The following is a 14,919-nucleotide window of genomic DNA, read 5'->3' as shown; positions in this document are numbered from 1 at the left end:
TGTTAATGAAAATGGAAGAATTTGATTACATTTTTTTTTTAAATGTAAATATTATTTGGGATCCCATTGTGACGTCATTGTGATGTCGAATGTGACTGACAGGCAGGGCAAGTGGAAAAGTGGTTTGAAAAGTGTTTTTTGTAAAGTTTAAAATAACTTGTAAAATATAACATCAATCTGAATGAGACTTGTTTCATATACATCCCAGGGCAATGGTGAGTAAGGTGGGCCAAAATTGTAGCGCTATTGTGTACCGTTTTGGCGGGGCTTTGGGGTCTCACACACACACGCACGCATACCAACAAACAAGATGAGAGTTTTAGTAATATATAGATTGTACACGTTTCTTTGAAGCCTCTATGAATTCTCTGCTTGTATCATAAAAGGCTCATATACAAGGACTGCATAATAAAACAATCCATTATATTTCATTGGATTATGATTAAACAAAACTAGGCACACCGAGCCATGACCAGATTATAAAAAAGGGAACATTTAAGCAATATCTTACGAGGTGTAGGAACAGAACTATAACAAGGCAAGCAAGGGTATTTATATGTAGATACAACTTTTTTGTGTACATTGTATGCAAAAATAAAGAATTTCACTGTACCTAGGTACAAGTGACAATAGCATTTCATCATAATCATCATATTCATCATCGACTTCCGGTGGCGCCATGGAGCACTAAGGCGCGGCATTGAGCTCCTCTCCCGTAAAAATCGCAAAAAAGCCGTTTTAAAGTCAGTACCGATTTTTTTTTAAACTCACCGGAGCTGCTTGGTGTCGTGTCAAGGTGACATCATCAGAAGGTGACGTGAAAATCGGGGAGCTTAACGGTAAAAATCGGGAGTTTTAAATGAGCAAAGAAAAAAGCTTAACCTAAGTAAAACACTATTAGTCTTCAGCTCGAGAAAGTATTGGATACTCTGCAAACGACAGAAGAAGGCTCAGAAGAAGGATAATCTTACGGTCAAGGGTCTCTGCTTGAAATGGCTACAAAAGGAGACAAGAAGGAGAAGGAGGTAAAGCAAATGCTTTTAGATATGACTGCTACAATCAATATTACACTGGAAAAGATGCAGAGTATGGAGTCTCATATGGAGAGTAATAAGCAGAGAATGGAGACTAATATGGAGAGAATTTCTCAAAAAATTGATAATACTTGCAGTGAGTTAAAAGAACTGAAGAAGCAATATAAGGAATTTGATTAAAAAAAACTAAAGTCAGAGTGTGTTAGAATCGAAAATGACTATAACAAGAAATTTAAAGATGTGAAGGATGATATCGGAAAACTGGATGAAATAATGGAAGAGATGGAGAATGAGATAAAAGAGATGGTCACGGAAATAAGGAGTTTGAAAAAAATCACAGAAAACTGAAGAGGAAAAACCGAATGACTGACAAATGTCTGGACTTAGAGGCAAGATCTCAAAGACAAAATCTGAGGATTCTTGGAGTGGAAGAAGGACGAGAGGGACATAAATCTCAAGCATGTACTTTCGTTACTGATTTACTCAAAGATGTCTTTGATCTGTCGGAAGAACCAAGAATAGACATCGCTCACCGAGTTTGGCGTGTTGCAAGAGGAACAAATTATTCAAGACAGATAATTGTGAAATTCCGTGATATCTCTTCAGTGGAATTTATATTGAGAAAGATTACCCATGGGAAGAAGCTGACATACTGTGGGGATAATATTCGAATTTTCCGTGATTACCCACCTGAGGGCGTCCGGAGAATGAAATTGTTCACACCGGCAAGACACACTCTGAAGGATGTCCCCGGAGTTAGATATGGGGTCGTTTTTCCTGGGAGAATAAAGGTGTCTTATAACGGCACTGAACGCTCATTTACAGATCCCGGAAAAGCTTTTAAGTATGCAGAGGATATCGTAAAGAAAACATCGGGGGAAGCTGTCAACAAGGAAGATTGAACTTCTTAATTCTTATGAGAGAGTTTTGAACTGGTTAAAATGGCGGAGCTTTCCAGACAATTACAAAGCTTATCTCTTGGGAATGTGTTTTTGAGAGCGCTGGCAATATTTCACCTTGAACGAAAAGCTCAAAGTTTAACCTTTGTACCTGCTTGTATGGTAGTTAACCCCTTGGTACCTGCTTGTATGGTGTTGGTACCTGCTTGTATGGTAGTTAAAAAATGGGATATTATGTAAGAATCCTGGGTGGATATATATGGTAAAATTTAGATTAGAAAAGCTGCAGGTCCTGACATCATACCGGGGCGTGTGCTCAGAGAGTGTGCTGACCAACTCACAGAGGTTCTCACTGACATCTACAACACCTCTCTGAGCCAAGCCATCATACCAGCATGCTTCAAAGCCACCTCCATCATACCGCTACCCAAGAAATCCCCAGCCTCAACACTGAACGACTACCAGCCCATAGCACTCACGTCCATCATGATGAAGTGCTGTGAAAGGTTGGTCAAGGCCCACATAACATCCAGTCTCCCCTCTACACTTGACCCATTCCAGTTTGTGTACCATCCTAACCGTTCCACTGATGATGCCATAGCAACAGCACTCCACCTAAGTCTGGCTCATCTGGAAAACAATAACAGTTACGTGCGGATGCTGTTCATCGACTTCAGCTCCGCCTTCAACAGTCATCCCCCAACACCTGGAGAATAAACTCGGCGAAATAGGCATCAGCACCCCACTATGCAACTGGTTACTGGACTTCCTCACCGACAGACCACAGACAGACAGAAAAAATTCATCAGAGACCACCATCATGAACACGGGGGTCCCACAGGGATGTGTGCTGAGCCCTCTGTTGTTCATGCTGATGACACATGACTGTTGTGCCAAACATAATTCGAACCACATCATCAAGTTCGCAGATGACACAACAGTGGTGGGTCTCATCAGCCACGATGACGACTCAGCCTACAGAGAGGAGGTACAACAACTCACCAACTGGTGTGACATCAATAACCTTCAACTCAATGTCAATAAAACAAAAGAAATAACTGTGGACTTCAGAAAGAAACAGACAGCACACACCCCACTCACCATCAATGGCAGTGCAGTGGAGTCTGTGAAACGCACCAAGTTCCTGGGAGTGCACATCACAGATGATCAGACATGGTCCACCAACACCATCTCCCTAGTCAAGAAAGCACAGCAACGCCTCCACTTCCTTCGACGGATGAGGAGAGCCGACCTCCCCCCTTCTGCCCTCACCACTTTTTACAGGGGTGCCATTGAGAGCATTCTTACCAGCAGTCTCTCAGTCTGGTATGGCAGTTGCTCTGCTGCTGACCAGAAGGCCCTACAGAGAGTGGTGAGGACAGCGGAGAAGATCACCAGATCACCCCAACCAGCAATCCAGGACTTATACCCATCTCGCTGTCGCAAGAGAGCAACCAATATCATCAAAGACACCACCCACCCAGCACACAAACTGTTCACTCTCCTACCATCCGGCAAGTGCTACCGCAGCATGCGGAGCAAAACCACCAGATTGAAAAACAGCTTTTTCCCTCAGGCCATCAGACTACTCAATACACTCAAGAAAATTCCATTAACATTACACAAACAAAGACCTACTGACTGTCAAAATAACTTTAACTCAATGTCTGCAGTATGCTATTTGAACTTTTCTATATTGCACCTTTTATTATTGCACCTTAATAACATACCTTAAAATTTTACTACACTCTGGCACACTGTGAATATGTTATATAATGTATATGTCCATTGCCTATTTTTATTGGTATATAGTCTGTCTGTGTTATAAATATTACTTGCACATTTGGAGTATGGGGAAACGCAATTTCAATCCTCTGTGTAACTACTTGTTGCATTATTTGAATTGACAATAAAGTTTACTTTGACTTTGACTAGATTAAGATTAGATAAGTTGGAAAGACATATATACTTATATAATCGTGTATATGTTGTGTTTTATATTTGTTTTTTTACTTCTTATGTCTTTTCCTGATTTCTTTCGGCTTTCACTGGTGCTGGTTTGATAAAAATAAGAAAAGACAAAATATGAAATGGTCCGTAACTTTTTATGAGGCTCTACCAAGGGGGAGGAGCTCAATGTATAACAACATCAACGGAAGCCTATAATCTTTTAGCCATCATCGATGGCTATTCGTCTTTAAGGCATCTTTTCTTAGATACCTTAATTACACTTTTTCTTTTTAAGCACAATCAAGATTTTTATTTATTTAGTTTTTTTGTAATTAATTGTATATCACATTTTTTCTTTCTTTTTTTAAGGCACTTTATAAGAAGGAGATGCAATATAAATCTAATAACTTGGGATGACCACCCACCTCCCAGAATTCTGAGGTATTTGGTTGCACCATATGATTCAGGAATACTATCTTGATTTACAATGCAAGACGATAGACAAATAAAGAATGGAGGAATTACATTCTGTAGTTGGAATATAAGGGGTGCCAACGAACCAATTAAGAGGGGTAAAATTTTTGCTCAACTAAAATCTTTGAAAAGCGACATAATGTTTTTGCAGGAAATGCACATGAAACAACAAACACAAATGAGATTAAAGGCGAAGTGGAGAGGTGAGAGGTGAGAGGTGGTCAAACATACTACTCCTCATTTACTTCTAAATCTAGAGGTACGGCTATTCTTATTCGAAAAGGTATTCCTTTTAAATTAAAGAATATTATATCAGATAAAGAGGGAAGGTATATTATAGTTTCGGGAGAAATTTATGCAGCCCCACTAACTATGATAAATATTTACGCTCCGAATTTTGACAACCCTCAATTTTTTGATAAAATTATAGATATAACTAGACTAAGTGGGACCCGTTGGGTCCCAGCATCACACAGGAGGGCTGGTCATCCAACGCAATATTCCACCTCTCCACCAATTCTAATATTGGTGGCCAGTTGGGGGGGGGGGGGGTGTTTCTGGAGCGCTAGTATGGGTGTTGTGGGCTGAAGGGACTGGTTTCCAGAGGGCTAGTATGCAAATTGTGCGCCAAATGGATTCTTGGGCTGGCGTCTCAGTCAATCAAGCCTGTTGTGCTGGCAGCTCACTCACTCACGGCTGGTGGGCTGGTAGTTGACTCACGGCTAATCCTTGAAATTCTATTTCAAGCAGGGTATAAGGCCACCAAATTCAAGTGCAGTTTCTTACCACTTCTAGCAGGGTGCAAGGCCACCAAATTCAAGTGCAGTTTCATACCATTTGAAGTAGGGTGCAAAGCCACTAAAGACAGCGAGTCGTGACCTCTCCCTCCTCCATCTTGCAGATACTAAGCCACACCCACATTTCCGGGCTTTATAACCCCCCCCCCCCCCCCACCGGAAAAGGTGCGGCTTTCATGGAGTGATTGACAGGAGAGAGATTATCAACATTTTTTTTTAAACTACTAACACTTTTATTTTTCATTGATGGTAAGTGGTAGCGTTTTATCTAAAATCAATATACAGTGCAAACAGGAAGTAAGTGCATTTACAGTAGTGCCTTTCAACTTCAAGCCAATGCACCCACGCCACCATTTGCAGTAAGTAGTGCATTTCAACTTCATGCCACCATTTGCAGTAAGTGGTGCCTTTCAACTTCAAGCCAATGCACCCAAGCCACCTTGCAGTAAGTAATGCCTTTTAACTTCAAGCCATTGCATCCAAGCCACCATTTGCAGTAAGTAGTGCCTTTCAACTTCATGCCAACATTTGCAGTAAGTAGTGCCTTTCAACAATGCCAAAGCACCCAAGCCACCATTTGCAGTAAGTAGTGCCTTTCAACTTCAAGCCATAATTTGCAGTAAGTAGTGCCTTTCAACTTAATGCCAATGCACCCATGCCCCCATTTGCAGTAAGTAATGCATTTTAACTTCAAGCCATTGCACCCAAGCCACCATCTGCAGAAAGTAGTGCCTTTCAACTTCAAGCCACACCCAAGCCATCATTTGCAGTAAGTAGTGCCTTTCAACCAAGTCAAAGCTTCCAAGCCACCATTTGCAGTAAGTAGTGCCTTTCAACTTCAAGCCAAAGCAACCAAGCCACCATTCGCAGTAATAGTGCCTTTCAGCTTCAAGCCAAAACTCCCAAGCCTCGATTTGCAGTAACCATATACCATATAACCATATAACCATATAACAATTACAGCACGGAAACAGGCCATCTCGACCCTTCTAGTCCATGCCGAACACGTATTCTCCCCTAGTCCCATATACCTGTGCTCAGACCATAACCCTCCATTCCGTTCCCATCCATATAACTATCCAATTTATTTTTAAATGATAAAAATGAACCTGCCTCCACCACCTTCACTGGAAGCTCATTCCACACAGCCACCACTCTCTGAGTAAATAAGTTCCCCCTCATGTCACCCCTAAACTTCTGTCCCTTAATTCTCAAGTCATGTCCCCTTGTTTGAATCTTCCATACTCTCAGTGGGAAAAGCTTATCCACGTCAACTCTGTCTATCCCTCTCATCATTTTAAAGACCTCTATCAAGTCCCCCCTTAACCTTCTGCGCTCCAAAGAATAAAGCCCTAACTTGTTCAACCTTTCTCTGTAAGTAGTGCCTTTCAACTTCATGCCACCATTTGCAATAAGTGGTGTCTTTCAACTTCAAGCCACACCCAAGCCATCGTTTGCAGTAAGTGGTGTCTTTCAACTTCAAGCCAAAGGTCCCAAGCCACCATTTGCAGTAAATGGTGTCTTTCAACTTCAAGCCACACCCAAGCCATCATTTGCAGTAAGTAGTGCCTTTCAACTTCAAAGCTCCCAAGCCATCATTTGCAGTAAGTGGTGTCTTTCAACTTCAAACCAAAGCCCCCAAGCCACCATTTGCAGTAAGTAGTGCTTTCAACTTCAAGCCAAAGCACCCAAGCCACCATTTGCAGTAAGTAGTGCCTTTCAACTTCATGCCACCATTTGCAGTAAGTAATGCCTTTCAACTTCAAGCCATTTGCAAGCTTTAGAACCAATAGACATTTTTTTGCAAGCTTTAGAACCAATAGGCACATTCTGCAAGCATTTTAGAACCACTAAGGGCACTTACATTTGAGTAGACATGTGTTCAGTGTTATTCACAGCTCAGAGAAACGTGACCCTCTGCCTTCCTCCATCTTGAAGAGACTGTGTGGCACACCACTTCCTGGTTTTATAGTCCCTCCCCCCTGCCGCCAGCGGGGGCAGCAGAGAGAATGGGGAATTTTGTAAAAACATTAATATCTCTGTCATTTTTAATCAACGGGAAAAATCCTCAGCACACATGCGGCGGAGGGGGGCTCTGAGCAAGGTGGCCAAAAAATGACGGCTGTAGGTGGCGGCGTTCTCTCGGAAATTGCAGCACAGATGGCCAAAACCGGTCAAGAACAGACTTTTAGTAATATAGATTACTGGGCAGTGCATATTAAGAATATAATTTATTGGCTGGATAGTTCTATCCAACAGACAGAATGGATAAAAATGGAGAAAGAGGATTGTCATCCTTGTAATATAGGAACGATCCTCTTCTCCCCGAAAAAACGGAATAACACAATATATAAGAACCCAATTATATATGGTACAATAAGAATTTGGAAACAAATAAAATTATCTTTAAAATTAAGAAATTTATCATTGTTAATGCCAATAGCGAATAACCCATTATTTAAACCATCTCTTATTGATAAAACATATAACCTATGGGAAAGTCTCAGAATTAGAAGGATCGGGGATATGTACGAAATGGGAAACCTACCATCATTACAACAATTACATTTAAAATTTAAACTGAAAAACAACCATTATTTTAAATATCTTCAGATTTGCGATTTCATGAAAAAATATATACAAGGATATCAAAAAATAACTCCTGAATTATTGGAAGAAGCAATGAATATTGAAGCTGACTCACAAAAATTAATATCATATTTATATAATAGTATTCTAAATACTAGACCTACCATCGACAGAGGTACTTAGAGAAGAGTGGGAACGGGAATTAATGATAAAAATTACGAAGGTTACATGGGAAAAGTACTTGATATATATTCACAAATGTTCGATTAATGTAAGACATAATCTAATTCAATTTTAAATTTTACATAGATTATATTATTCAAAAACAAGATTGAACAAATGTTATCCAAATATATCCCCCATTTGTGATAAATGTCTATCCAAAAATGCAACTAAAACACACTCCTTAGTTTCCTGCATAAAACTTTATAGATTTTGGAGTGATATTTTCGAAATATTTACAAAATTATTCAAGATAAGAATGGAACCTAATACTGAAATGATTATATTTGGAGTAATGGAAGATGGGAATAAATTGAACACATCTCAAAATTTATTTTTTAACTATGGTTTAATAATAGCAAAAAAATGAATACTTAAATTTTGGAAAAATACATCAATACCAACGCTTAAAATGTGGATTGCAAGTATGTTGGACACCGCACATCTTGAAGAAATGTGATTCCTCATAATGGATAAATCAGACCAATTCATAACGAGTTGGTCTCCATTTGTCGTCTTTTTGGAATCATGTGGTGCAACACAATTGTAAAAATTAACTGTTTCAGGACTGGACGAGGGATGGTCAAGATTATAAACAATGATCTCCTTACCTATTTTTTTGTAAAATGTCTTATTCTCTTTTTGCTATTTTCCTTTCCTCAACTTTCTTCACTCATTCGTCTTTTCTCTTTTTCTTCACACACTATATATCTCACGCCTTTCTATCCTTTACTATCTCATTTCTTTTTCTTATTCTCATCTTTCTTTATTATAGCAAAAAAAATAAGAAGCTGTACATAAAATGTATTATGAAAATATATATTAGGCACTTTGGTGCCATATGATTGTACTTCTAATAAAATAAAATATTATAAAAAATAAAAAAAATCATATTCATCATCATCATTCTCAGAAGGTTAAAAGGCTGTTGAATTTTATAGATTGTAGAACTAAAGGGTGGGAATCTTGAAGTATTGAGTAGAAAAAAGGAACTGCAGATGCTGGTTTACACAAAAGAAAACAACGTGCTGGAGTAACTTAACGGATCAGCAGCATCTTCGGAGAACATGGACAGGTGATGTTTCAAGTCAGGACCCTTCTTCGGACTGAAGTCTTGAAATAATTTGCTGCTTAATGGGTCAATGTAGCTCAGAAAGCTTAGGGGTGACAGGCAAACAGGATGGTTCAATTAGGACACAGAGAGGAGACATTGATGACATAAATATTTTTAAGAATAGAGGTTAGAAACTAGTCAGAAGTCATTGCAAAGATTAATTCCAATAGTATCTAGAGGTGTGCAGGTTACCACTAACATTTTTGTTTTTTGTAAAGTTGTGGATGTTGAAAAGTAATTCCTTGTCAATGTCTGATTTTCTTGTCCGATGATGAGCTGCCCATCGTATCACCTTGTCTTTATGTAAGTATCTGCAAAACAAACCAATAGTTCAATGGAACAAGCAGAGATGTACTGTTTCTAACTGTTCATGCAAAGTTTAATTTGAAGTGCGTATCGCAGCTACTATGGCCACCATTACAGCAATAATGCCCATCACTAACATCTTTATAGATTTGCTGGTCTCACATCAATGTTTATTGTTGCAGTGCATAAGGTCAAAACAAAAATGGAAATCCTTGTGCCTCCAAGTCATCGGAGAGTTAAAAATAATACTTGAGGTGCATTTACCAGGCTCAGCAGCTTTGTCATTTACAAGTTCTCCAATCAGCTCTGCTTGTGGAGATATTTAGGAGTGTGGCCAAAGTATATCTGCAAAGCTTATAATATTAATGCCATCAGCATGCATTACTAGTTTAGACAAATGTATACTAAATAGCTACATAAGACTGATGGCAACAAAAATATTTTTCTTAAAGAGAACGCTATATTTTATCTAGTATGGTCAGAGATTGCCTTTACTGGGATGTCAAATTGTTCAATGTAAAGAATTATATTCTCAGCCTCAAAATGGTCTACAAGACAGGAAATTATTTTGCATGATGCATGTTGAAATTCCACTGTAAATGCTGCACTGTAATTTTGGAAGAAGATTAATAGAAATATCACACAGTAAAAGGCTAATAATCTGCTATGCCAACTATTTGGAAATCCATATCGCTAAACAGATTATGGTATACCAAATTATGTTTACCACACCCAGTTTATTTTCTCCTTGGGATCCCACTTCCCACTCCCCTTTTCTACTGCTTGGGGACCTGGTTTTCATGACCCAATTCTCGTCCCCCCTTCCACTCCGCAGAGTCCAGGTTCCCACGTTTCCTTTCAACTTATTGGAGGAGGATCTTGCATCCCTTTTCTACTCATCTGTGTCAGGTTCCCATGCTTCTTCTCAACTTCCCTGGTTTACTGGAAACATTCGTCATAATACTGCACAACATCTAAAAAAGTGAATTAAAAGTATGTTGAAGAATTAGAGACATAGTCATAGAGTGATACAGTGTGGAAACAAGCCCTTCGGCCCAACTCGCCCACACCGGCCAACAATGTCACAGCTACACTAGTCCCACTTGCCTGCGCTTGGTTCATATCCTTCCAAACCTGTCATATCCATGTACCTGTCTAACTGTTTCTTAAATGATGGGATAGATCCAGCCTCGACTACCTCCTCTGGCAGCTTGTTCCATACACCCACCACCCTTTGTGTGAAAATGTTACCCCTCGGATTCCTATTAAATCTTTTCCCCTTCACCTTGAACCTATGTCCTCTGGTCCTCGATTGGGCTACTCTGGGCAAGAGACTCTGTTCATATACCTGATACCACATGACCTCCCAACTTCTATACTCAATACTCTGACCGATGAAGGCCAAAGTGCCAAAAGCCCTTTTGACCGCCTTATCTACCTGTGACTCGACCTTCAAGGAACCATACACCTGTACTCCTAGATCGCTCTGCTCTACAACACTACCCAGAGGCATACCATTTACTATGTAGGTCCTGTCCTTGTTCGACGTCTCAAAATGCAATACCTCACAATTTTCTGTATTAAATTCCATCAACCATTCCTCCGCCCACCTGGCCAATCAATCCAGATCCTGCTGCAATCTTTCACAACCATCTTCACTATCTGCAAAACCACTCACTTTTGTATCATCAGAAAACTTGCTAATCTTGCCCTGTATATTCTCATCGAAATCATTGATGTAGATGACAAACAGTAACGGGCCCAGCACCGAACCCTGAGGCACACCACTAGTCACAGGCATCCAGCCTGAGAAGCAATCTTCCAAAATCACCCTCTGCTTCTTCCATGGAGCCAATTTGCTATCCACTCAGCTATCTCTCCTTGGATCCCATGCGCTCTAACCTTCCAGGGCAGCCTACCATGCGGAACATTGTCAAATGCCTTACTGAAATCCATGTACACAACATCTATAGCTCTGCCCTCATCAACCTTTTTGTCACATTTTCAAAAAAATCTATCAGATTTGTGAAACACAACCTCCCACATACAAAACCCTGCTGGCTATCTCTAATCATCCCGTGCCTGTCCAAATGCCTGTATATCCTATCCCTCAGAATACTCTCTAATAACTTTCCAACTACAGATGTTAAGCTCACCGTCCTATAGTTCCCAGCACTTTCCCGGTTGCCCTTCTTGAAAAGAGACACAACATTTGCCACCCTCCAATCTTCCGGCACCTCTCCTGTATTTAAGGATTACTCGTAAATTTCAACCAGGTCCCCCGCAATTTCCTCTCTAGTTTCCCGCAATGTTCTCGGATTATAGTATCTGATCAGGCCCTGGAGATTTGTCTATCTTCAAGCATGCCAGTACCCTCAGTACTTCTTCGACGGTAACCCTGACTGCACTCAAGACACTTTCAGTGACCGCTTCAATTACCTCCGTCGTACTGTCTTTCTCCTCGTTAAATACAGAGGAGAAATACTTATTTAGGACTTTGCCCATCTCCTGTAGCTCCATACAGAAGTGACCGCTTTGATTCCTGAAAAGTCCCACTCTCTCTCTAGTTACCCTTTTCCCCACAATATATGTATTTATAAGATCTTTTGGGATTGTCCTTAATACTACCCGCCAAAGCTATTTCCTGGCCTCTTTTTGCCCTGATTTCCTTTCTTTAGTTCAAGGTTTCAAGGTCAGTTTATTGTCACACGTACCAATTAAGGTACAGTAAAATTTGAGTTACCATACAGTCATACTAAGTGAAAAGCAACAAGACACCCAACCACTTAAAATAAAAGTTAACATAAACATCCACTACTGTGGCTCCCCACATTCTTCACTGTGATGGAAGGATATAGTCCAATCTTCTCCCTCTATATTCTCCCGTGGTCGGGGCTGTCGAACCATCTGCAGTCGGGGCCATCAAGGCTCCCGCAGCCGGGGATCCAAAGTCCTTGCGACGGGGTGATCGAAACTCTCGCATCGGGACGGTTGAAGATCTCTGAGGCTTGAACCCCCCGAATCGGTCTCTAACCAGGGACCGCGGTCTCCACTATGTTAAAGTCCACAGGCCCACGGTTGGAGCTCCCCACAGTCAATCCCCGGCAAAAAGGATCTCAAGCTCCACAATGGTAAGTCCGCGCTGCGCTCGCGGTTGAAGCGCCGGGTCGGTCTCCAGGGAAGGATGTGACACTCCACGATGTTAGGCCGCAGTGGTGACGGAGATACATTATGGAAAAAAAATTGCATCTCCATCGAGATAAGAGATTGAAAAAAGTTTCCCCCACATGAAACAAACCAAGGAACACTAAAACATACTCTTTAACACATATTTAAAATAGCAAAAACAGAAGAAAGGACACACAAGCTTGCTGGCGCCACCCGGCATCTTGCAGGAATGAGTTTACTCCTTAGTTCCTGAAACTCCTCCAGCGATGCACTTGATCCCAGCAGCCTATATCTGTCCCACACATCCTTCTTGTTTTTGACTAACGTCTCAATTTGTCTCGTCAGCCAAGCTTCCTTACGTTTGCCTGCTTTGCCCTTCACTCTAATGGGGACATACACATCCTGAGCTTTCTTCAGTACATTTTTAAAAACATCCCACTTGGCCAATGATCCTTTCCCCTCAAATAACCTGCTCCAGTCAACTTGAGTGAGACCTTCTCTCATACTCTCAAATTTGGCCTTACCCCAGTTGAGCATTTTAACACATGGCCCCTCTCCATCCCTATCCATAACTATCTTAAACCTAATCGAACTGTGGTCACCAGTCCCAAAAAGCTCCTCCACACACACTTCATTAACTTGCCCTTCCCAATTTCCCAATACCAGTTCCAGCGTTGCCCTCTCACGTGTGGGAGCCTCCACATACTGCTTAAGAAAACTCTCCTGAACACTTTTGAGGAATTGCACCCCTTCTAAACCCTTCACGCTATGATTTTCCCAGTCTATATTGGGAAAGTTAAAATCCCCTACTACCACAACAACCTTATTTGACCTGCAGCTGTCTGCAATCTCCCAGCACATTTGTTCTTCAATAGATTAATAGAATCTAATAGAATAAATAGAAATAACTTTCAGTCCAGAAAATCTGTCCTTTGCTACCAAAGTTCTGACCAAGCCAAATTAACAGAGTTTTACCATAGGAAACATAGAAAATAGATGCAGGAGTAGGCCATTCGGTCCTTCAAACAAGCACTGCCATTCATTATGATAATAGACAAAGTCTTCATTCTAAATGGCTTACCCCTTATTCTTAAACTGTGGCCCCTGGTTCTGGACACCCCCAACATCGGGAACATGTTTCCTGCCTCTAGCGTGTCCAAACACTTAACAATCTTATATGTTTCAATAAGATACCCTCTCATCCTTCTAAACTCCAGAGTATACAAGCCCAGCCGCTCCATTCTTTCAGCATTTGACAGTCCTGCCATCCCGGGAATTAACCTACGCTGCACTCCCTCAATAGCAAGAAAGTCCTTCCTCAAATTAGGGGACCAAAACTCCACACAATACTCCAGGTGTGGTCTCACTAGGGCTCTGTACAACTGCAGAAGGACCGGTGGCGTGCAAAGATTTTGTCCGGTACAAAATCCCGGAGCTCCACGTGATACCGCGCACAACTCCATACCCCACCCCTCCGCGCTTCTCAGTGGGACCGGCCCCGCGCGGCCACACGATGCCCGTGCGCCTCAACGCTACGACGAGGTCGCGTAATTTGCGTGCCAAGGACATGTAAGTGGGACAGGCACTTTAATATACTCCCGTGTCTAAGCCTTATTTAAAGTCCGTCCCAAGCACCAAATACACAACAGTAGAGTCAATTTCTACGCTCCAGCTTCGGGATCCATTTTTCCGACTCAAGGCGAGTGTCTGCCAATGAGCAAATGCTGCCCCCAACCGATTTGCAGGATGTACACTCATATATGAACGGCTTATTCGCATGCTGTTTTCTTCCAAAGCAGCATTCTCGCCTTTTACTTGCAGAGCAGCCTGCGGCAATGACTACACACTGCCTCAGTGACTGTGCTGATGTGGGTTTCATTCTGGGCGTTATCCACTGTTTCTGATCCGCTACACAACAGATGCTTTACAAGCACTAGGTCCTGCTGTTTTCGCTAATGATCAGCGCCTGCAGTTTGCATCGTTTGCTGCTGTTACTGACAAGCATGGCAGAAAAGGCTTGGTTTAGACTGTGTTCCGGTGTTCCGATGCCGGTCCATTTCCCTCCCCAAATGTTCCCTGACTCGCTGTGTCCTTGCAGCACCTTGTGTTTTAATCAAGATTCCAGCATTTGCAGTTTCTTGTGTCTACAACAGTAATGTATCTGCCTTACTTCCTGCTGAGTTCCTCTAGCACTTTGCGTTTTGATGCCTGCTCATTTGTTGAGTTTGAAAAGGTTCTCGACCCGAAACGTCGCCTATTCCTTCTCTCCAGAGATGCTGCCTGTCCCGCTGAGTTACTCCCGCATTGTGTCTATTTTCGGTGTAAACCAGCATCTGCAGTTCCTTCCTACACATCTCCCTCCCCAG

General features: G+C 41.5%; 1 protein-coding gene across 3 annotated transcripts in view; it reads right to left on the bottom strand.

Annotated features, from left to right (window-relative positions):
- Nucleotides 1-14,919, bottom strand: part of LOC129697394 (uncharacterized) — a 90,120-nt gene that overhangs the window by 74,540 nt on the left and 661 nt on the right. For all 3 annotated transcript variants that reach the window (XM_055635904.1, XM_055635919.1, XM_055635911.1), the window contains exon 3: nucleotides 9,279-9,390. In XM_055635904.1, coding sequence (XP_055491879.1) covers nucleotides 9,279-9,390 — 112 coding nt within the window. The remainder of the gene's footprint in view (nucleotides 1-9,278; nucleotides 9,391-14,919) is intronic.

Source organism: Leucoraja erinacea, chromosome 1 (genome assembly GCF_028641065.1).
Source record: "Leucoraja erinacea ecotype New England chromosome 1, Leri_hhj_1, whole genome shotgun sequence".
Classification (NCBI taxonomy): domain Eukaryota; kingdom Metazoa; phylum Chordata; class Chondrichthyes; order Rajiformes; family Rajidae; genus Leucoraja; species Leucoraja erinaceus.
The sequence above is the reverse complement of the archived record's forward strand: the minus strand, read 5'-3'. Positions and strand labels throughout refer to the sequence as shown.